Source organism: Aspergillus clavatus, genomic scaffold, assembly GCF_000002715.2.
Source record: "Aspergillus clavatus NRRL 1 1099423829797 genomic scaffold, whole genome shotgun sequence".
In the NCBI taxonomy this organism is placed as follows: Eukaryota; Fungi; Ascomycota; class Eurotiomycetes; order Eurotiales; family Aspergillaceae; genus Aspergillus; species Aspergillus clavatus.
Genome location: NW_001517102.1, coordinates 631,668 through 646,788, shown reverse-complemented (window position 1 = coordinate 646,788; position 15,121 = coordinate 631,668). Strand labels below are relative to the sequence as shown.

General features: G+C 50.1%; 4 protein-coding genes across 4 annotated transcripts, besides 1 other annotated feature; 1 reads left to right on the top strand and 3 right to left on the bottom strand.

The window, feature by feature from the left end:
• Window positions 1–71: 71 nt before the first annotated feature.
• Window positions 72–890, bottom strand: ACLA_007450 (uncharacterized protein; the record flags this gene model as incomplete). Its single annotated transcript, XM_001273411.1, has 3 exons — window positions 72–257; window positions 338–664; window positions 747–890. The coding sequence occupies 3 exons, from the start codon at window positions 888–890 to the stop codon at window positions 72–74; spliced, it is 657 nt and encodes a 218-aa protein (XP_001273412.1).
• Window positions 891–3,650: 2,760 nt separating this feature from the next.
• On the top strand, window positions 3,651–6,843 carry ACLA_007440 (putative AAA family ATPase; the record flags this gene model as incomplete). The annotated part of the gene is made up of 3 exons (XM_001273410.1): window positions 3,651–4,632; window positions 4,711–6,611; window positions 6,685–6,843. 3 exons carry the CDS (start codon window positions 3,651–3,653, stop codon window positions 6,841–6,843), a joined length of 3,042 nt encoding a protein of 1,013 aa, XP_001273411.1.
• A 155-nt stretch (window positions 6,844–6,998) lies between these two features.
• Window positions 6,999–7,025: a microsatellite.
• Window positions 7,026–7,521: 496 nt separating this feature from the next.
• ACLA_007430 (malate dehydrogenase) lies at window positions 7,522–8,813 on the bottom strand (the record flags this gene model as incomplete). Its single annotated transcript, XM_001273409.1, has 5 exons — window positions 7,522–8,115; window positions 8,170–8,264; window positions 8,323–8,472; window positions 8,550–8,667; window positions 8,751–8,813. The coding sequence occupies 5 exons, from the start codon at window positions 8,811–8,813 to the stop codon at window positions 7,522–7,524; spliced, it is 1,020 nt and encodes a 339-aa protein (XP_001273410.1).
• A 1,044-nt stretch (window positions 8,814–9,857) lies between these two features.
• Window positions 9,858–15,084, bottom strand: ACLA_007420 (dihydrolipoamide acetyltransferase component of pyruvate dehydrogenase; the record flags this gene model as incomplete). The annotated part of the gene is made up of 8 exons (XM_001273408.1): window positions 9,858–10,307; window positions 10,388–10,569; window positions 11,257–11,312; window positions 11,641–12,057; window positions 13,424–14,493; window positions 14,556–14,779; window positions 14,857–14,906; window positions 14,978–15,084. 8 exons carry the CDS (start codon window positions 15,082–15,084, stop codon window positions 9,858–9,860), a joined length of 2,556 nt encoding a protein of 851 aa, XP_001273409.1.
• Window positions 15,085–15,121: the final 37 nt, after the last annotated feature.

Here is a 15,121-nt window from a genome sequence, read left to right as displayed (position 1 = left end):
TCGCGGGTCGAATCCGCCAACAGCCACAAAACTATCCGAACTTCATGTACAGGATCAAGCATCCGAGTATCTCACTCCTCATCCTCGACAGAAGCGGCGGCTTGACCCTTCTTACTCAACTCCTTGATCTTCTTCTGTATCGCCATCGCGGGATACTTGCCTCCACCATCCGCCTCCACCCCCTCAGAAATCTTCTGCCACTTCTCCTGCTCAAACTTATCCTCAACCTCCTTTTTAACCTTGAGAATCCGCGCCTCCTAACAAAAAAAAATACAGACCAAAATCAGTCCTGCAGACACGACAACACATACCCCGCAAGCACACACACAGAACTTACATCCTCAGCACTAAACGAAACAAAGTTGGCCTTCATGGCCGTGTAGCGCTTGCGCAGCGTACTGCCCTCGACCTTGATCCCCGTCATCGTAGTCCATGCAGCGGTGATATCAGTCCAGCTGCGGCCCTCGCCATCCCTCATGCGGAGGATCATCTTGTCCGCGAGGCCAGCCGAGGCTAGAGACGTCGGGACAGGGCCGAGAGAGGTCTTGGGCGTGCCCTTGCCCTTCTTAGTAGGCGACTCAGCAGCATCAGCGTCAGCGTTGGCGTCAGTGTTCGTCTTCTTGCGAGTCCTCTTGCGAGGGGTGGTGGCTGCTGGGGAGGGTTGCTGTGGTATGGGTAGTGTTAGAGTGCTTGGTGTTGGTAATTGGGTGCGTAGGCTTCTGGGGGGGGCAATGAGATGTGCTTACCTCTGCGGGAGAGGTCATGGTGTCGGTCTCGTTGGCTTCGATTTTGATCTCTGCGATGGCGAGCTCGTTGTTGATGGGGGTGAAGGTTGGCACTGTGAAGACTGAGTCCATGGGGCCAGGGGAGAAGGAAGTGTTGATGTCCATTTGTGGAGGAAAATGTGTTTGACAGAGTGGTGGTCAGGATTTGTGTTCGAGGGAGGTGGAGATGTGAGGAAGAAGACAGAGGAGGATGGTGTAAGAAGGAAGCTGAGCAAGAGGAGTGCGTGCTGCTCTTAATAATAGAGGGAGAATGGCATTACTCTGCTCTGGATCTGAGGTGGAAATCACTCAGATAGGTGAAAGTGAGTGTTAAGAGATGTGCTAACACTCACTGTGTTCTACGTAGTAGCAAATCAAACACTGAAGGATAGTTCCTTACAGAGGTCTCTTGTGTTAAGTGGCCTGAGACTTGGTCATTAATCAGATTCAGCAGAATCAATGAGGTATTGATATGGCATGTAGCTTGCTCCTAAACTGTGTGATAGATGGTGGCATCACAGCAGTAAGTAATTGACTACAGTGAGGGAAGGTAAGCTTTCAGATTTGAGAAATTTCCTATTTGGTAACCTATGAAGCTATTGGGCTGTAGGGATGAGTTCACAAGGTATAACTAATTGTAGTGTAAGCATGGAGTTCCTATAGCAAACCTGTCTCCAGTATGGTACTGATCTTTTTCTCCTTTAGAGACCATTTTGTTAACATAAGTGGCTAGCATGCCATTGATGTTTCTACAATGAGGTTCATCAAGAGATGCACTATCAATATTTCCAAGGATATGAAGCTATTGAAGGAGCAGAAGCGACGAAAAAAGCAAGTGCAGAAGTACCTGCGTTGCTATCGTGCTTATGTCAAGCGACCCGAGTCGGAGTCACCTTTCTCTACGGAGTATCTTGAATCTTACTCCGTAGCTGTCAACCCGAATCGACTTTTGATCTTTGTCCATGTCAAAGACCATGGCGAGTTTACTGTGCTCCGTAGACACTGGGCGCTAATCCTGCCAACGCCACAATTCCGGAACACAGCTATCACATTCTGTGATCTTACAGCTAACAAGAACTGGCAACAAGATGATTTGGTCACCATCGTAGACGGACAATCCTAGTCGAATTTCAATCCGCCCGTCGAGGATTCCTTGTTTCTGCTTTTTTTTTTCTTTTTTCTCTCTCTGTGATCAGCATCTCAGATTACAAGAGTGAGGCTGCAGTCTGCACTCAGAGGAAGTTCCGCAATCGCTATCTTTCAAATTATTTAGATACATGGTGAGGATGTTTTCGGGTCAGATATCTTTGTAGATGATTCAACCATCGTCTTCTAAATCTGCGAAATCAAGAATGTTTTGCACTGACTGTTGGCTTTTGTATGTACCCAAGTATGCTGCGGTGCATGAACACGGGCCCGGGTGTTGCTCTGCCCTAAATGACCGAAAGTACCATCACGAGGACCAGGCTCCACTAACTGGGCCCCAGCCTCTATCTAGTCGACAGCGTTCATGGGGTGTCAGTCAGGGATGGAATCCACTTATGGAATTTCGACCAGTGGTGGAGTTGCAACGTGCATGGGCTTCCTGGACTCCATAGGCAGACCCATCGGCATCGAGTCCTTTCGTGTCACCAGCAGATCGACAATTGCAGATGGTATCAAGGTCTAGTCCGCCGTCCTGTTGTCTCTGCTGCTCACTCCCACGCTGCCGGAATAATTGATATTGTTGGGTCGCTAAAATGAAAGAAGAAAAGTCGGTGACGACGGGTGAGGCATGAACACCGTAAGTAAAGTACAACCCTTTGGGGGGCAAAAAGTCCGCGATGCGAAGAAGAGGCGATCAGGCAGATAGCCCGGCAGCGAAGGGGTCTGGTTTCTTGCTGGGCTGGGTAGAGGTCCGATATGAAAACTTGAATTAGCAAACAATTTGTTGGTCAACGAGCTCATTTTGGATGTAGTTGGGCAGTCCATCGAACACGATCGATCCATACTGGATAATAATACTTCCAGCTGGGAGCGAACTCTCTGTTGCAACCACTGAACAAAGCTTTGAATCTGGCTTGAATCTGTGGGGCTGAAGGACGACGGACTGGGCCATTTTTCAAGAACTTGCATTAACAACAGTGGACTAGATAGGTGTGGGATTGGCTGTTGAGTGTAGTAAGGAAGAGAGCTATGCAGCCCCAGGCCACTTAGCAAGCAGCCCCAGGCATCCACCGCGGCCGTTCTGCCTATCACCACCAGCTTCATCCATCCTCCTCCATTATCCATAAGACTAACCTGACACTGACTACTGACATCCTTCCCCCATCTATCATCATCCAGCAGCCAGAAAAGCACTTCTCATCCGGCTTTTTTGTCTTCTCCTCCAGAGCAATGCGCCTGGTGCCTAGTCCCTTTCTCCATCAGAGCTCTTTGTTTGCTCCTGCTTTATTTATGCCTGGTCTTTCTTCACTTATCTCCATGTCCACGTTTTCTACTTTGTCTTGGATGATTCTCTTTGTCACCTTAAGCTCCTTTCTTCTGATAGCATCCTCTTCAAGCTAGCATATATTGAAGCTCGTACTTATCCTCCTCACCGCCACGAAGCTCTCCTTTCCTGTCAACCAATCTCTGAGACCCAAGAGACGCAAGGGCGCTTCATGGTCCAAGAGTATTCGTCTCCAACCTTCAGAGTACGTCGCGGCTCTATCCACCTATTACACACACACACACACTCTCTCTCTCTCTCTCTACTGGCAATACTATTTCTAGCTCATGATCCCCTTCCTCTTTGAATTTCTTTCATCCTCTTTCCTCCTCGCTGTTGTCTCGGTTTTATTCCCCTCTCTTTCGTAAGCTGAGCTGCACGTCAGATAGAACCTGCCCGGCAGCATAATTCATATAATGACAACTGACTCCGATATTATTCCATCTAGCTCCACAACTTCCCCGTCACTGATTTCGGTGCCCGACTCCCCAAACGATCCAAGCTCCGGGCCGCTGACCCCGTCAACTACTGAAGCTCCACAGCGGGACCCGTCCCAAATTAAAGAGGCCCAAGCTATGCCGTCCAACAATATGGCTGACCCCAATGCCACCAGCAACGCTGGATTGGACACCAAACATGAGGTTGAGCCTTCCGTCGATAATAATGCAGCAAAGACAGACGCGAAGCCATCGGTGGCCGTTCCGGAGAGCTCTGCTTTGAAAGCCTCGTGTAAGAAACATCCAGGGAAGGATTCCGATGCTGCTGGTCGAAAACGTGATAGCAAGAAAAAGGCGCATAAATCGGCGACTCCCGAAGAGGACACTTCTTCTGAGTCAGCATCATTGTCCAGCAGCTCCAGCACTAATGGATCGGACTCGGAAAACGACGACACTGTGTCCTCCTCGTCGGAATCGGACACAGATAAGAAGAAACGGAGGGATCGGGCGAAGGGCAAGAACAAGAGCAAGAAAGTCCTGAAGAACAGCAGAAAGAAGAAGCCGCGATCTCACCAACAGGACACTTCGGATTCCGAATCTGACTGTGATGATATCGACGAAGATGACCTTCTGAATGAGAAGACTCTCAGACGACTTCTGACTAAACTTCAGGCGAAAAAGTCGACCAAGAAGCTTCGAACCAAGGGAGACTCGTCTGAGGATCCAGAAGAAGATGAGGAGGAGACTAGTTCAGACGACCTGGCCGCGCTACTTGCCAAAGAGATGGCCTCTTTGAGCCTCAAGCTCGGCGATGGGCGGAAAACAGTTGATGGACGTTGGAGTAGGACTCGTGGAAAACGACTCCCAGATGGACAGACGGACAACCGAAAGGGCCATTCTCAGAGATCCAAGGGCAAGAAGAAAGCTGCTTCGAAGATGGCCTTCAAACGAGTTGACCAATGTGCGTGAGAAGTTTACTTTTCATTTCCCTCTCCTGATCTTATTTGACGTTTGCGCTAACACTATTGACAATACCCAGTGTGGGATAATACAATCCACAACTACAAGCTCACAGAAACTGTCGATGACCCGGGCGCCAATGAATGGGATCAGTATATCTTCACGGTTCGCCGCAAGTTCGACTGGGAAAACAAGTACCTGGAGACCGTTGTAGACATCAAGAGCAAGCACCTGCGGGACGCACTGGCCAAGGTGATGGACGGTGTCAAAGGCGTAAGCCTGGTGCAAGAGACTGCTGTTGTTGATCCAAACATGCTGTTCCTGTATCTCGAAGAAACTCGTTCCTATATGAAGGAATTGAGGCAGCAGGCCAAGACAGAAAAGAAGAAGAGAGCCAGGAAGCTGGCAGATCTCAAGGCGTCTCAACTCAAAGTCCTCATCAAGTATCTGGATACTGACTACGCGGAGACAAAGAAGACACTCTATCCGCTGCTAGAGGCAAACATGATCACCTTTGATCTGCTGTGGGCCCTTTTCAAGCCTAACACGATCGCCTATACCCCGACTTATGGAAATCAGGATGAGCCCCGTGCTTTCAAGATTGAATACGCGACCAAGGAATCATCCTTCATGAAGGGCCAATGGTACAGCATCGAGGGCCGTTACTTGGAATATGACGGCAAGTCGTTTGGCATGGGAACCATGGCTGCTGAGGTGGAGTCCTTCAAAGGTGCCCGCAAGATTACCAGCCTCAGTTGTTATCCACTCAAGTACCATCGGGAGGCAGAAGAGGTCAAAACCAAATTGATCGAGCGAGGCAAGAAGTTTGTAGCTCTGAGAGGGATGAACTATCGCTTCCACAAGGGCATGGCATTCTACAAAAAGAAGCGGACCGTCATCAAGGTTAATATCAACGGCCGGGTGATGATTGATCCTGCTATCCATCGTCGTATCAACCCAAACTATCCCATCAGCACCGTTCGTCCCAAGGACCCTGACCTTATGGGTCCATCCGACAACGAAGGCAGCGATGATGGATGCCAGTGTGGCATGTCTGATTCGGATGAGGATCAGCAGTACCAAGACCGCCGCGACTCCGATGCGCCCAAAGTGGTGTACAAGGTTGTCCAGGACAAGGAGGGTCGGCCGCGCGTTGTAGAAGTTGAGCTGGATGAGAATGGAAACATCATGCAGAAGGAGAAGATGGATGAAGTGCAAGATCCCTCCGACCGCGAGTTCACCGAAGAAGAATTGCTCATTGCAAGTCCGGTCGTTCTTGGCTTCGCCTTCAGTGAGAAACTGTGGCTGGAATTTAGCATTTCGGGTATCAGTGAGATTGACTGGAATGAGGATGCATTTGACTCGCTTGTCCTTCCTGACAACCAGAAGTCAATCGTCAAAGCTCTCGTGGAGTCGCATACATTCCGTGCTGCTCAAAACATTGACGATGTGATCCAAGGCAAGGGCAAAGGACTCGTCGCCGTCCTTCATGGACCTCCCGGTACGGGTAAGACACTCACTGCGGAAGGCATCGCAGAGCTGCTGAAGCGTCCCTTGTACATGGTGAGCGCTGGAGAACTTGGAACCGACTCTCGGACCCTCGAGGCCGAGCTGAACAAAATCTTGGACATTGCTCACTCATGGGGTGCCGTCCTCTTGCTCGACGAGGCCGATATCTTCCTCGAAAAGCGTACAATCCAGGATATTCACCGCAACGCGCTCGTGAGCATCTTCTTGCGGCTCCTCGAATACTTCCAGGGCATCCTCTTCTTGACCACGAACCGCGTGGAGACCTTCGACGACGCCTTCCAATCTCGCATCCACGTCGCCCTGCGTTACGGCGACCTCACGACCAAGGCAAAACGGAGCGTGTGGAAGATGTTCCTGGAGCGCGTGCAGGCCAAAGAAGGCGTGCAAACCGCGACTTTCACGGATAAGGACTTTGACGCACTAGCTCGTCACAATCTCAACGGCCGTCAGGTAAGCTTTCCCCACCAGCAGGCATCCTCTCCAACGAGACACATGTAAGTCGCTCTCTAACACTCCCCTCCAGATCAAAAACTCCGTCCGCACAGCACAGGCGCTCGCAGTCAACGAACAAAACCCCCTGTCCATGGAACACATCAAGCGTGTCCTGGAAGTCGCCGAGACCTTTGATCGTGACCTGCGCGGCGGAACGGGCTACATGGATGCCATGCGAAGCTACACGTAACCCAACCAGGAATCTGATTTTGATCATATCAACTAGACTGACGACGATTGATGCTCATCTTAATTTTTCCTTTTTCTTTTGCAGTTATCCTGCTTTGTTTTTATGATCTGGTCCAAGGATACCCTTTCTTTTCCCAGTGTGTTGGTATCCTTTCGTTTTTTTTTTTTTTTTTTTTTCTTCTTGTGATTTGGGAAACCGATTTTGCTTCCGCTTATCTTCTTTGAGTTTGGTTTTCTTTACTTTCGTTTCTGCAATGTAGTTTTGTGAGATAGCAAGATTGGCAATGATACGTTTTTCCAACCTTTTCGTATGAAACTCCAGATGCGGCGAACTGAAAATGCTTCGCAATCTTCTTGTCGAGGTGAAAGATAAGGTCAGAATGAAAACTAAGCTTGAAAAGACATAGAAACGATTACTATTTTCATTTATAGGAAATACATGTCATCTGGTTTTTCCCATCATGTTCTCACCGGTCATCAATGGCTCGTCAATGAGAAGGGGAATGTTTTCAACTCTGCAGCTGCATTCTTCCGGTATCAAAGTCGATGCGGAATGCGAAGCATATAGGAAAGGCGGGAATAATAGGCTAATGACAAAGTACACAGGTGACTGTTATACAAGGAGAGAGGTAGCTGCAGAAGAAGTCGAACAGGGAGGAAGAGAAGAAAGAAGAGACATTTAAGGGTTGGCCTTGACGAAGTCAATACCCTTCTGGATGTTCTTCTTAAGGTCAGCAAGAGCAGCCTCGATGAGCTTCTCCTCGTAGGCGTTGACCTTGCCAACCTCGTGGATCTTCTCGACACCGTTGGGGCCGAGCTCGACGCGGGAGGCGAAGAAGTCAACACCCTGGTCCTTGTAGAGAGGGCTCTCGACGAAGGTGGGCTCAATGACGCCCTTCTCGCCCTGAGCAGCCTTCAGGAGGGACTCAGCGAAGCGAGCACCGGCCATGGCCATGGAGAGGGTGGCAGAACCGGCACCGTCCTTGGCCTTGACGACCTCATCACCACCGAACTGGATGCGGTTGACGAGCTCATCACGGGTGGTGCCCTCAATGTCGGAGTGGTTGGACTGAGAGAGCAGGGGAACGATGGTGACACCGGAGTGGCCACCAACGACGGGGACGGCCTCGCCGGCAGGGTCGGTCTTCTTGACCTGAGAGATGAAGCGGGAAGCACGGACAACGTCCAGGGTGGTGACACCGAAGAGACGCTTGGGGTTGTAGACACCCTTGGCCTTGAAGACCTCAGAGACGATGGGAACGGTGGAGTTGACCTGTCCGCGCGGTTAGCGGTTTTGATCAAAGCTGCGCGGACCTAGAATACGTACAGGGTTGGAGATGACCAGGATGTTGGCCTCGGGGGAAGCCTCAGCAGCGGCCTTGGCGAGGTCACGGACGATGGAGGCGTTGGTGTTGAAAAGGTCTGTCATGATCACATTAGTATTTGACCTACTGACAAGATGATACACGAGGGTTCATACCGTCACGGGTCATGCCGGGCTTGCGAGGAACACCGGCAGGGATGAGAACGATCTCAGAGCCCTTGAGGCAGTCACGGAGGCCCTCAGGGGTAGGGTTGTAGCCAGTGACAGTGCTGTTGGTGTTGATGTGGCTCAGATCAGCAGCGACACCTATTGAGAAAAAAAAAAAAAGGCCATTGATCAGTATGTCGCCAAGATTCGAGGTTTCGCGATAGCCGAAAACATACCAGGTCCACCGCGGATGTCATAGAGAGCGAGCTCAGAGACACGGGGGTTGAGCTTGAGCAGGAGAGACAGAGGCTGGCCAATGCCACCGGCGGCACCGAGGACAGCGACCTTGGAGGCCTGAAGATGATAATGGAGATGGTTAGCACATTAACAATGCTCCGAGGTACCGAGCGTTGGATGAAAGAACTGGGTCTACACACCTGGCTGGCAGAGGCAGAGAAGGCCCGCTTCTGCAGGAGGTTGAAAGAACGAGCAGCGAACATCTTGTGTGGTTTTGCGAAGACGGAAAAAAAAAAAGATCAATCTGCGAGAAATAGGGAATTGGAGTTGAAGAGAAAAGTATGGAGACAGAGATGAAAAGAGAAAAGGAAGGAAGAAAAGAAAGAGGGAAGAGGATGAGGTGTTGGCCGGTGAGAAGGGTTTTGGGGCGGCTAAATTGCTCCGTTTCCGATCATCCCCACGGCGAGTCGCGGAACTTCTTCGTGCGTCACATGGGGACGCTGCAAGTAGATATCCATCCCGTCTACCTCTGGGGAAACGTCATTTTGGCCTTGGATCACTTTGTCAATATTTACGGAGGATACAACACGAGTTGATGATCTTTTGAAGCCTCAATTGCTGTTTGTTATTTCGTTGTTGACAGACTTGTGTGAGTTAATTATCCGTGCTCGACACCACTAAGTCCCAGCTTCGTTCTACTCCATACCAAGACCTCTGGCTATCCTGCAATTAAACATGTTCAACATATGAACATTGTAATAAGAGCAGATCAATTGCGTGCCACATACTTTCCATCTGCCCTCCAAATCCAAAAATGCCTTACACGGCCTTGACCCCCGGTACCACCGGAGGAAAGGAACTGCCTGTCCAAGGTCAGGGACCCGAGACCAGGGAGCTTGCATAGAACGTTGGCGCTCGGCCCGGTCATCAGTGGCATCTCAAACTCTCGGATGACCATGTGCATATCCTCTCAGCCGTTGATCATGTCAGAGTGACTTATATCCTTCTAATATCGCTTTGCGACCACGAAAAGACTCCATTGCGTTGCATTTCTCTACCAATGAGAGCTTGTCAACTCCCACTACAACCAACTTAGTCTTGATATGGAGATTTACCCGTGTGAAGTTTCAGGAACCGAGTATAATGACGCCAAGTCCATCTCTACCAACCCCCGACAGACGAGATAAAGGATGGTACATAGGTAGCAAAACGAGCTCAACGAAAACCAGGACGCCGGCGCTTCAAATTCAAAACATCCAATGGACATGCGGAGGAAGTATTCCAGGTAGTATAAACACATATTACTTTCACCTCAAAAAGTGTAGCACCGCCCAGCAAAAGAGGAAGAAGGTCAGAACACCGCCCCAGAATATCCACTTGTCCTGCTTTGCTCTCCGTTCGACTCTCCGAATAGTATCACCACTTATCCCCAGGGTATTCGCAACGCTGTATAATCGACGCTGAGTACCCTTGAGAACCTCGCGTTGCTGTCCTAGATCCGCAAGAACGGCCCGACCCCGGTCAAGGAATTCATCCAACTGCGTATTTGTATTGGCAAAAAAGGACTGTTCACGGAGCGCATGCGTTTCACGATTGAAATCGGCTGGCGAAGCACCAAAGCTGAGACCGGAGCGGGACGATGAGGCGTTTGCGAAGGGAGAAGACTGCGGGAGGGACGATTGAGCATAGGGATTTTCGGGGGTAGCAGCATGGTGTGGTCGTCGACCAAGAAGCTCATTACGATTTGTGACCGATTGCTATTTCACCCATAGGATTGTGGTTAGCGATACGTCCGAAAGACTAGCACAAGACTCAAAAGGGAAGTAGACGAGCTTACAGCCTCCTCGCGCTCTTTTCGCAACCGATCGAAATGCGTCCTGTAGTCCGCGAGTTCTGCCCGGAAATTCTTGACTCTTTCAAACGCCTTTTCTTGTTTCGCGGGGATCAGTTCCTTCTTCGACAGAGCCGAGTAGTCATCGATCGTCCGTGATAATGATGCCAGTGAAGCTGCGATCTGGCCTGTTGGTCATGCGCATTAGCCATCGAAATGATGATCACACATGAAATAGCAGCGCACACAGTGACAGTTCCTAGTCGCATTTCTGGGGATAGTACCTTGTAAAGCTGCTGACGTCGTCGCGGGCGACTGGGAGAATGAGTCCATGTCGCGGCGGATAGCAGAAGACTGCTTGAGAGCAGAATTGAAGAGGGAATTCTATCATGGAACACACCTGTACGTTAGCAGGCTGCATGCGCTCAGCAGATACTTGTCAAGGACCACATACCATTTTGTTCTCAACAAGCGATTCTTCATGTACTTGTAGAGGGACGGTTTGTTTGTGTATGTGTTCAGAGGTATAGACACTTCCTTGCGAGGTTTATTTAGGTAACAATGGAATAATCCAGGACACCTGGTCAATATAAAAGCCAAGAGACTGGAATGATTATTTTTGGGGTCGAATCACAGTGTACAAGTCGAGATGCCCTTTGACTGATGCGATAGGAAGTGGCCGAGGCCACATGTTCTTGCAGTGGAACACGAACCTGACGTCGTTGACCGCCTCCAGTGCATGAGCTGCCAGCCATTCCGTGGTGGGCTATCCACATTGTTCTTTCAACAACTCCAGCTTCTATCTACATTACCCTGCTACGTATTGAATTCTCGAGGACTTATTTGTGGATCTGATAAGCGGATTTTAAACGAACTTGCAGAGATATTCTCATTAGGATGGGAAAGGACCGATTTGTGGCAGGCGACCTCACTAATGCAGTACAGTTGAATAAGTATATTTTAGACCATGCATATCGATAGAATTGTGTATCGAGATTACCGAGGAATAAGTTACAAAATAATAAGCCAGAACTGCCAACTCCATCCCTAGAACTCATGTGAAATCACTTGGTTCAACCAGTTATAACTCCATGTGCGAAAATCAACTCAAGAAGCTCTGATCGGTCTTTAGAACGCCTCCATCATGTCAGACCTATTTGGGAGGGTACTTGTTCTGAAGCAGCCACCTAGAGTTTGATATGTTAGCAAGGGCTCCCTCCATGAAGCCAGATCGGCACGATGAACAGTTAGAGACATACTTGCTAACGAAGTAATCCACTGCACCAAAGGCCCCGACAACACCAGACCAGGCGCCAACCAGCTTCCATGAGAGTCTGCCTTCGAGATGCTTTCTGTATGCGCCATATCCGAGCGCTGCGCCGACCAGCGTATAGATGATGGCATTTCCAACAAAGACAGGGTTGCGCTTCGCAACGTGACCAGCACGCGCGGCTTTGGCTTTCGCTTTCTCAGCCTCCACGGCCCTCTCGCGCTCTTTCCGCTCCTCTTCCTCGCGAGCCTCCCGCTCCAACCGCTCGGCCTGGGTGGTGGTCTTCACTTCCTGGTTCAGGAAGTCCGAGTCTACTGAGACAACATGAGGGGAGTCGACGTCAACCAGGGAGGCGGTGCTCTCTGCTGTTTCGTTCAGGTAGGTGCGGGTTGGGTTAGGAGCGCGGCTGCACGAAAGAGTCAGTCAGGGGTTGAACTAATCGGATATAGCTAGAAGCATGGGGTTCACATACGCCTAGAGTTTACTTGGTTAGCAAAATACTTAATTTTTTCAAAGGGTAGCTTCCGCTGGCGAAGCATGGAAGACCATAGGCGCAAAACTTACCTCCTCTGGGGACTGCTTAGGGCCCTTGGCTGCGGCTTCTGCGTAAGACATGTTTTATGATTTGTTCAAGGCTTGAGAGTCGAGATATATGCGAAGTCTTTAACACTCATTAGTTTTCCACCGTACGATGAGCAATTGGCAAGATAGCGCAATGGACACGACTGCGAACACCAATCGTTGGGAAATCGCAACAACCGCATGACTTACAGGAGACGAGAAGATGAGGAGGAGACCAAAGATCCAGATGCAGTCACTGATAGGTCTGAGGATATAGTAGGGGGTATCGTGGGAGAAAAAGAGTAACTGGAAGTGATGACTTGCGTCTATTTATGTCGGATGCAAGGGCCCTGGCACCGGCTCACAAGTATGACATCACTTCCTCGGCGAAGTGGGCACTGCAATGGTGTGATGAGCACCGCCAAGTCATCTCAGTAGTTACTACGGAGTATCTAGATTCTATCTAGTAGTTAGCTCCCATCCAGATATCTTTACTCTTCACTAGCCTCTTTCCATTTGTCTCCGATTGTTAGTCTAGCGCTTGGTTGTTCTGCTGATTGCTGGCCAGGTCTACCTTGGCCATCTAGACCATGCGTCCATTGCCGAAACTTCAAAGTTTTCCAGAGGAACACAAGGGTAGATAGAATAGAACCACGGAGATGGAAGTCGGCAGCGTTTCGATATCGAATGCACTACAGGCAGGGATATAGAAGTTCGTTCTATGCCACCCCAGCGGGTTGCTCCGGCGCTTGCTGGGAGATGCGGCGTGCCGTCTTAGAAGTGGAGAAGTCTATCTGTGCAAAGAGGACTTAGTCTGATCTGAATGAATCGGAGAGAAATCTTATTCTTAATTATTATGCGAATACCATGGAAGGGCAGAGCCATGAACAGAGAATATATCGGTCTTCCTGCCAGGTATTCAGTCTACTCTACAGTCCTATGCATTATAGGAATGGACGTAAAGATCACCACTTCTATGAAAGTCATTGATATAGATCTATCCGTCCACAGCTTGCATGCTCATGAGGTGGTAAACGACAAACAAAAGAAGTCAACATTGAAATGGTAAGAATCGTACTCAAATAACCAGCTTTGGTCGAAATCAACTATGATAGGTATTTTTTAATACATATTACACAGACCACGAAAGAACCCCGGCTTTCAATGTCCCCATTGGCATATCAGAATTCCACATAGTCAAACTCGCTCACAGAAGAAGCTCCAAGGGGTTCTCAACAACCTTCTTCAGCTCCTTGATCCACTCAGCACCGATAGCACCATCGACAACCTTGTGGTCAAAGCTGCCAGTTACAACAATCTGGTCATCCCACTCAACAGACGTGCCCTCCTCGGTCTCAACCGGAACAGCAACCTTGCGCGTGGTTCCAACAGCCAGGATACCGGCCTGAGGAGGGTTGATAACAGCGGTGAATCTCTCAACAGCAGGGTTCATGCCCATGTTGCTGATGGTGAAAGTGCCACCCTGGTACTCTTCGGGCTTGAGCTTGTTCTCGCGAGCGCGCTTACCGAGATCCTTGATCTGGTTGGAGATGCTAGAAAGGCCAAGACCCTGGACATCTTTCACAACAGGGGTGATCAGGCCGGAGGGGGTAGCGACAGCGACACTGATATCAACAGCGTTATGTTGGCGGATGACAACCTGGCCGTTCTCCTCACGCCAGCTGGAGTTGACGGCAGGAACCTTGAGGAGGGCAGCGGCGCAGGCCTTGACAAGGAAGTCATTGACGGAGAGCTTGTACTTGCCCTCGGAAGAGGCGTTGAGGGCCTGACGAAGCTTCAGGAGCTTGGTGACCGACAAGGTGGTGGAAACGAAGAAGTGAGGGTTCTCTCTCACCGACTGCTGCAGACGCGAGGCAATAGTCTTGCGCATGGATGTGAGAGGGATATCTTCGTATGTAGGTCCGGCGGCGGCGGCGGAAGTGCTGGGCTTGTACTTCTCGACATCCTCCTTGGTGATCTGACCACCACGGCCAGTGCCCTTGAGAGCCTTGACTGGAACGCCCTTCTCCAAGGCCAACGCCTTGGCAGCAGGGCTGATGCTAGGCTCACGGTCAAGACTGGGCTGCAGCTTGTCCGCCGATGTCTCAGGCTCATAGGCCTCAGGGGCGGGCTCCGGGGTTGCTGCAGGAGCAGCATCAGCCTTGGGCTCTTCCTTAGTCTCCTTGGCAGGAGCAGCTCCCTTATCGCCACCGGCATCCTCCAAGGAGAAACTCTCAAAAGAGGAAACATCTGTTCCCTCCTCCACGAGAACGGCGATAGGCTGTTTAGGCGCGTTTAGTAACTTGTCAAGATACGGTGGAAATTTTTTCGGAACAAACGTACAGCACCAACAGCCACATCCTTCTCACCAGTCTCCTTCAGGACCTTGGCCAGGACACCCTCCTCTTGAAACTCAAAATCCATTTGCGCCTTATCAGTCTCGATCTCAACCAAAACATCACCGGGCACCAGACTGTCGCCAGCCTTCTTCTGCCAGGCTCCGATATTACCCGCGGACATGGTCGGCGACAAAGCAGGCATGCTGATGATAGTGTGAGGGGGGAAGGCTGGTAATTCCACATGTTAGAGACAATCCATGATAAGCATATAGTCGGTGACGGGGAAAAAAAACAAAATGGCATACATTTGGAGGCATAGAAGCGGGAAAGAGCGGCCAAGGCAGGCAATTGAGGTCTAATAAGATGAAAATGCATTCATTAGCATGAATGATATTGCGGTTCAGTCTCGGAATGAAGGAATCATACTGGACAGCATCCTTGAATCTGTGAACAACCTGAGGCCGCCTCATACAGAGAGCGCCTTTGGACAACATAGCGCTGGGGACGCGCATCCGGACAGCAGAGGCAACCATGGTGCCAGATGCTGTAGCTATGATACAATAAAAAGGC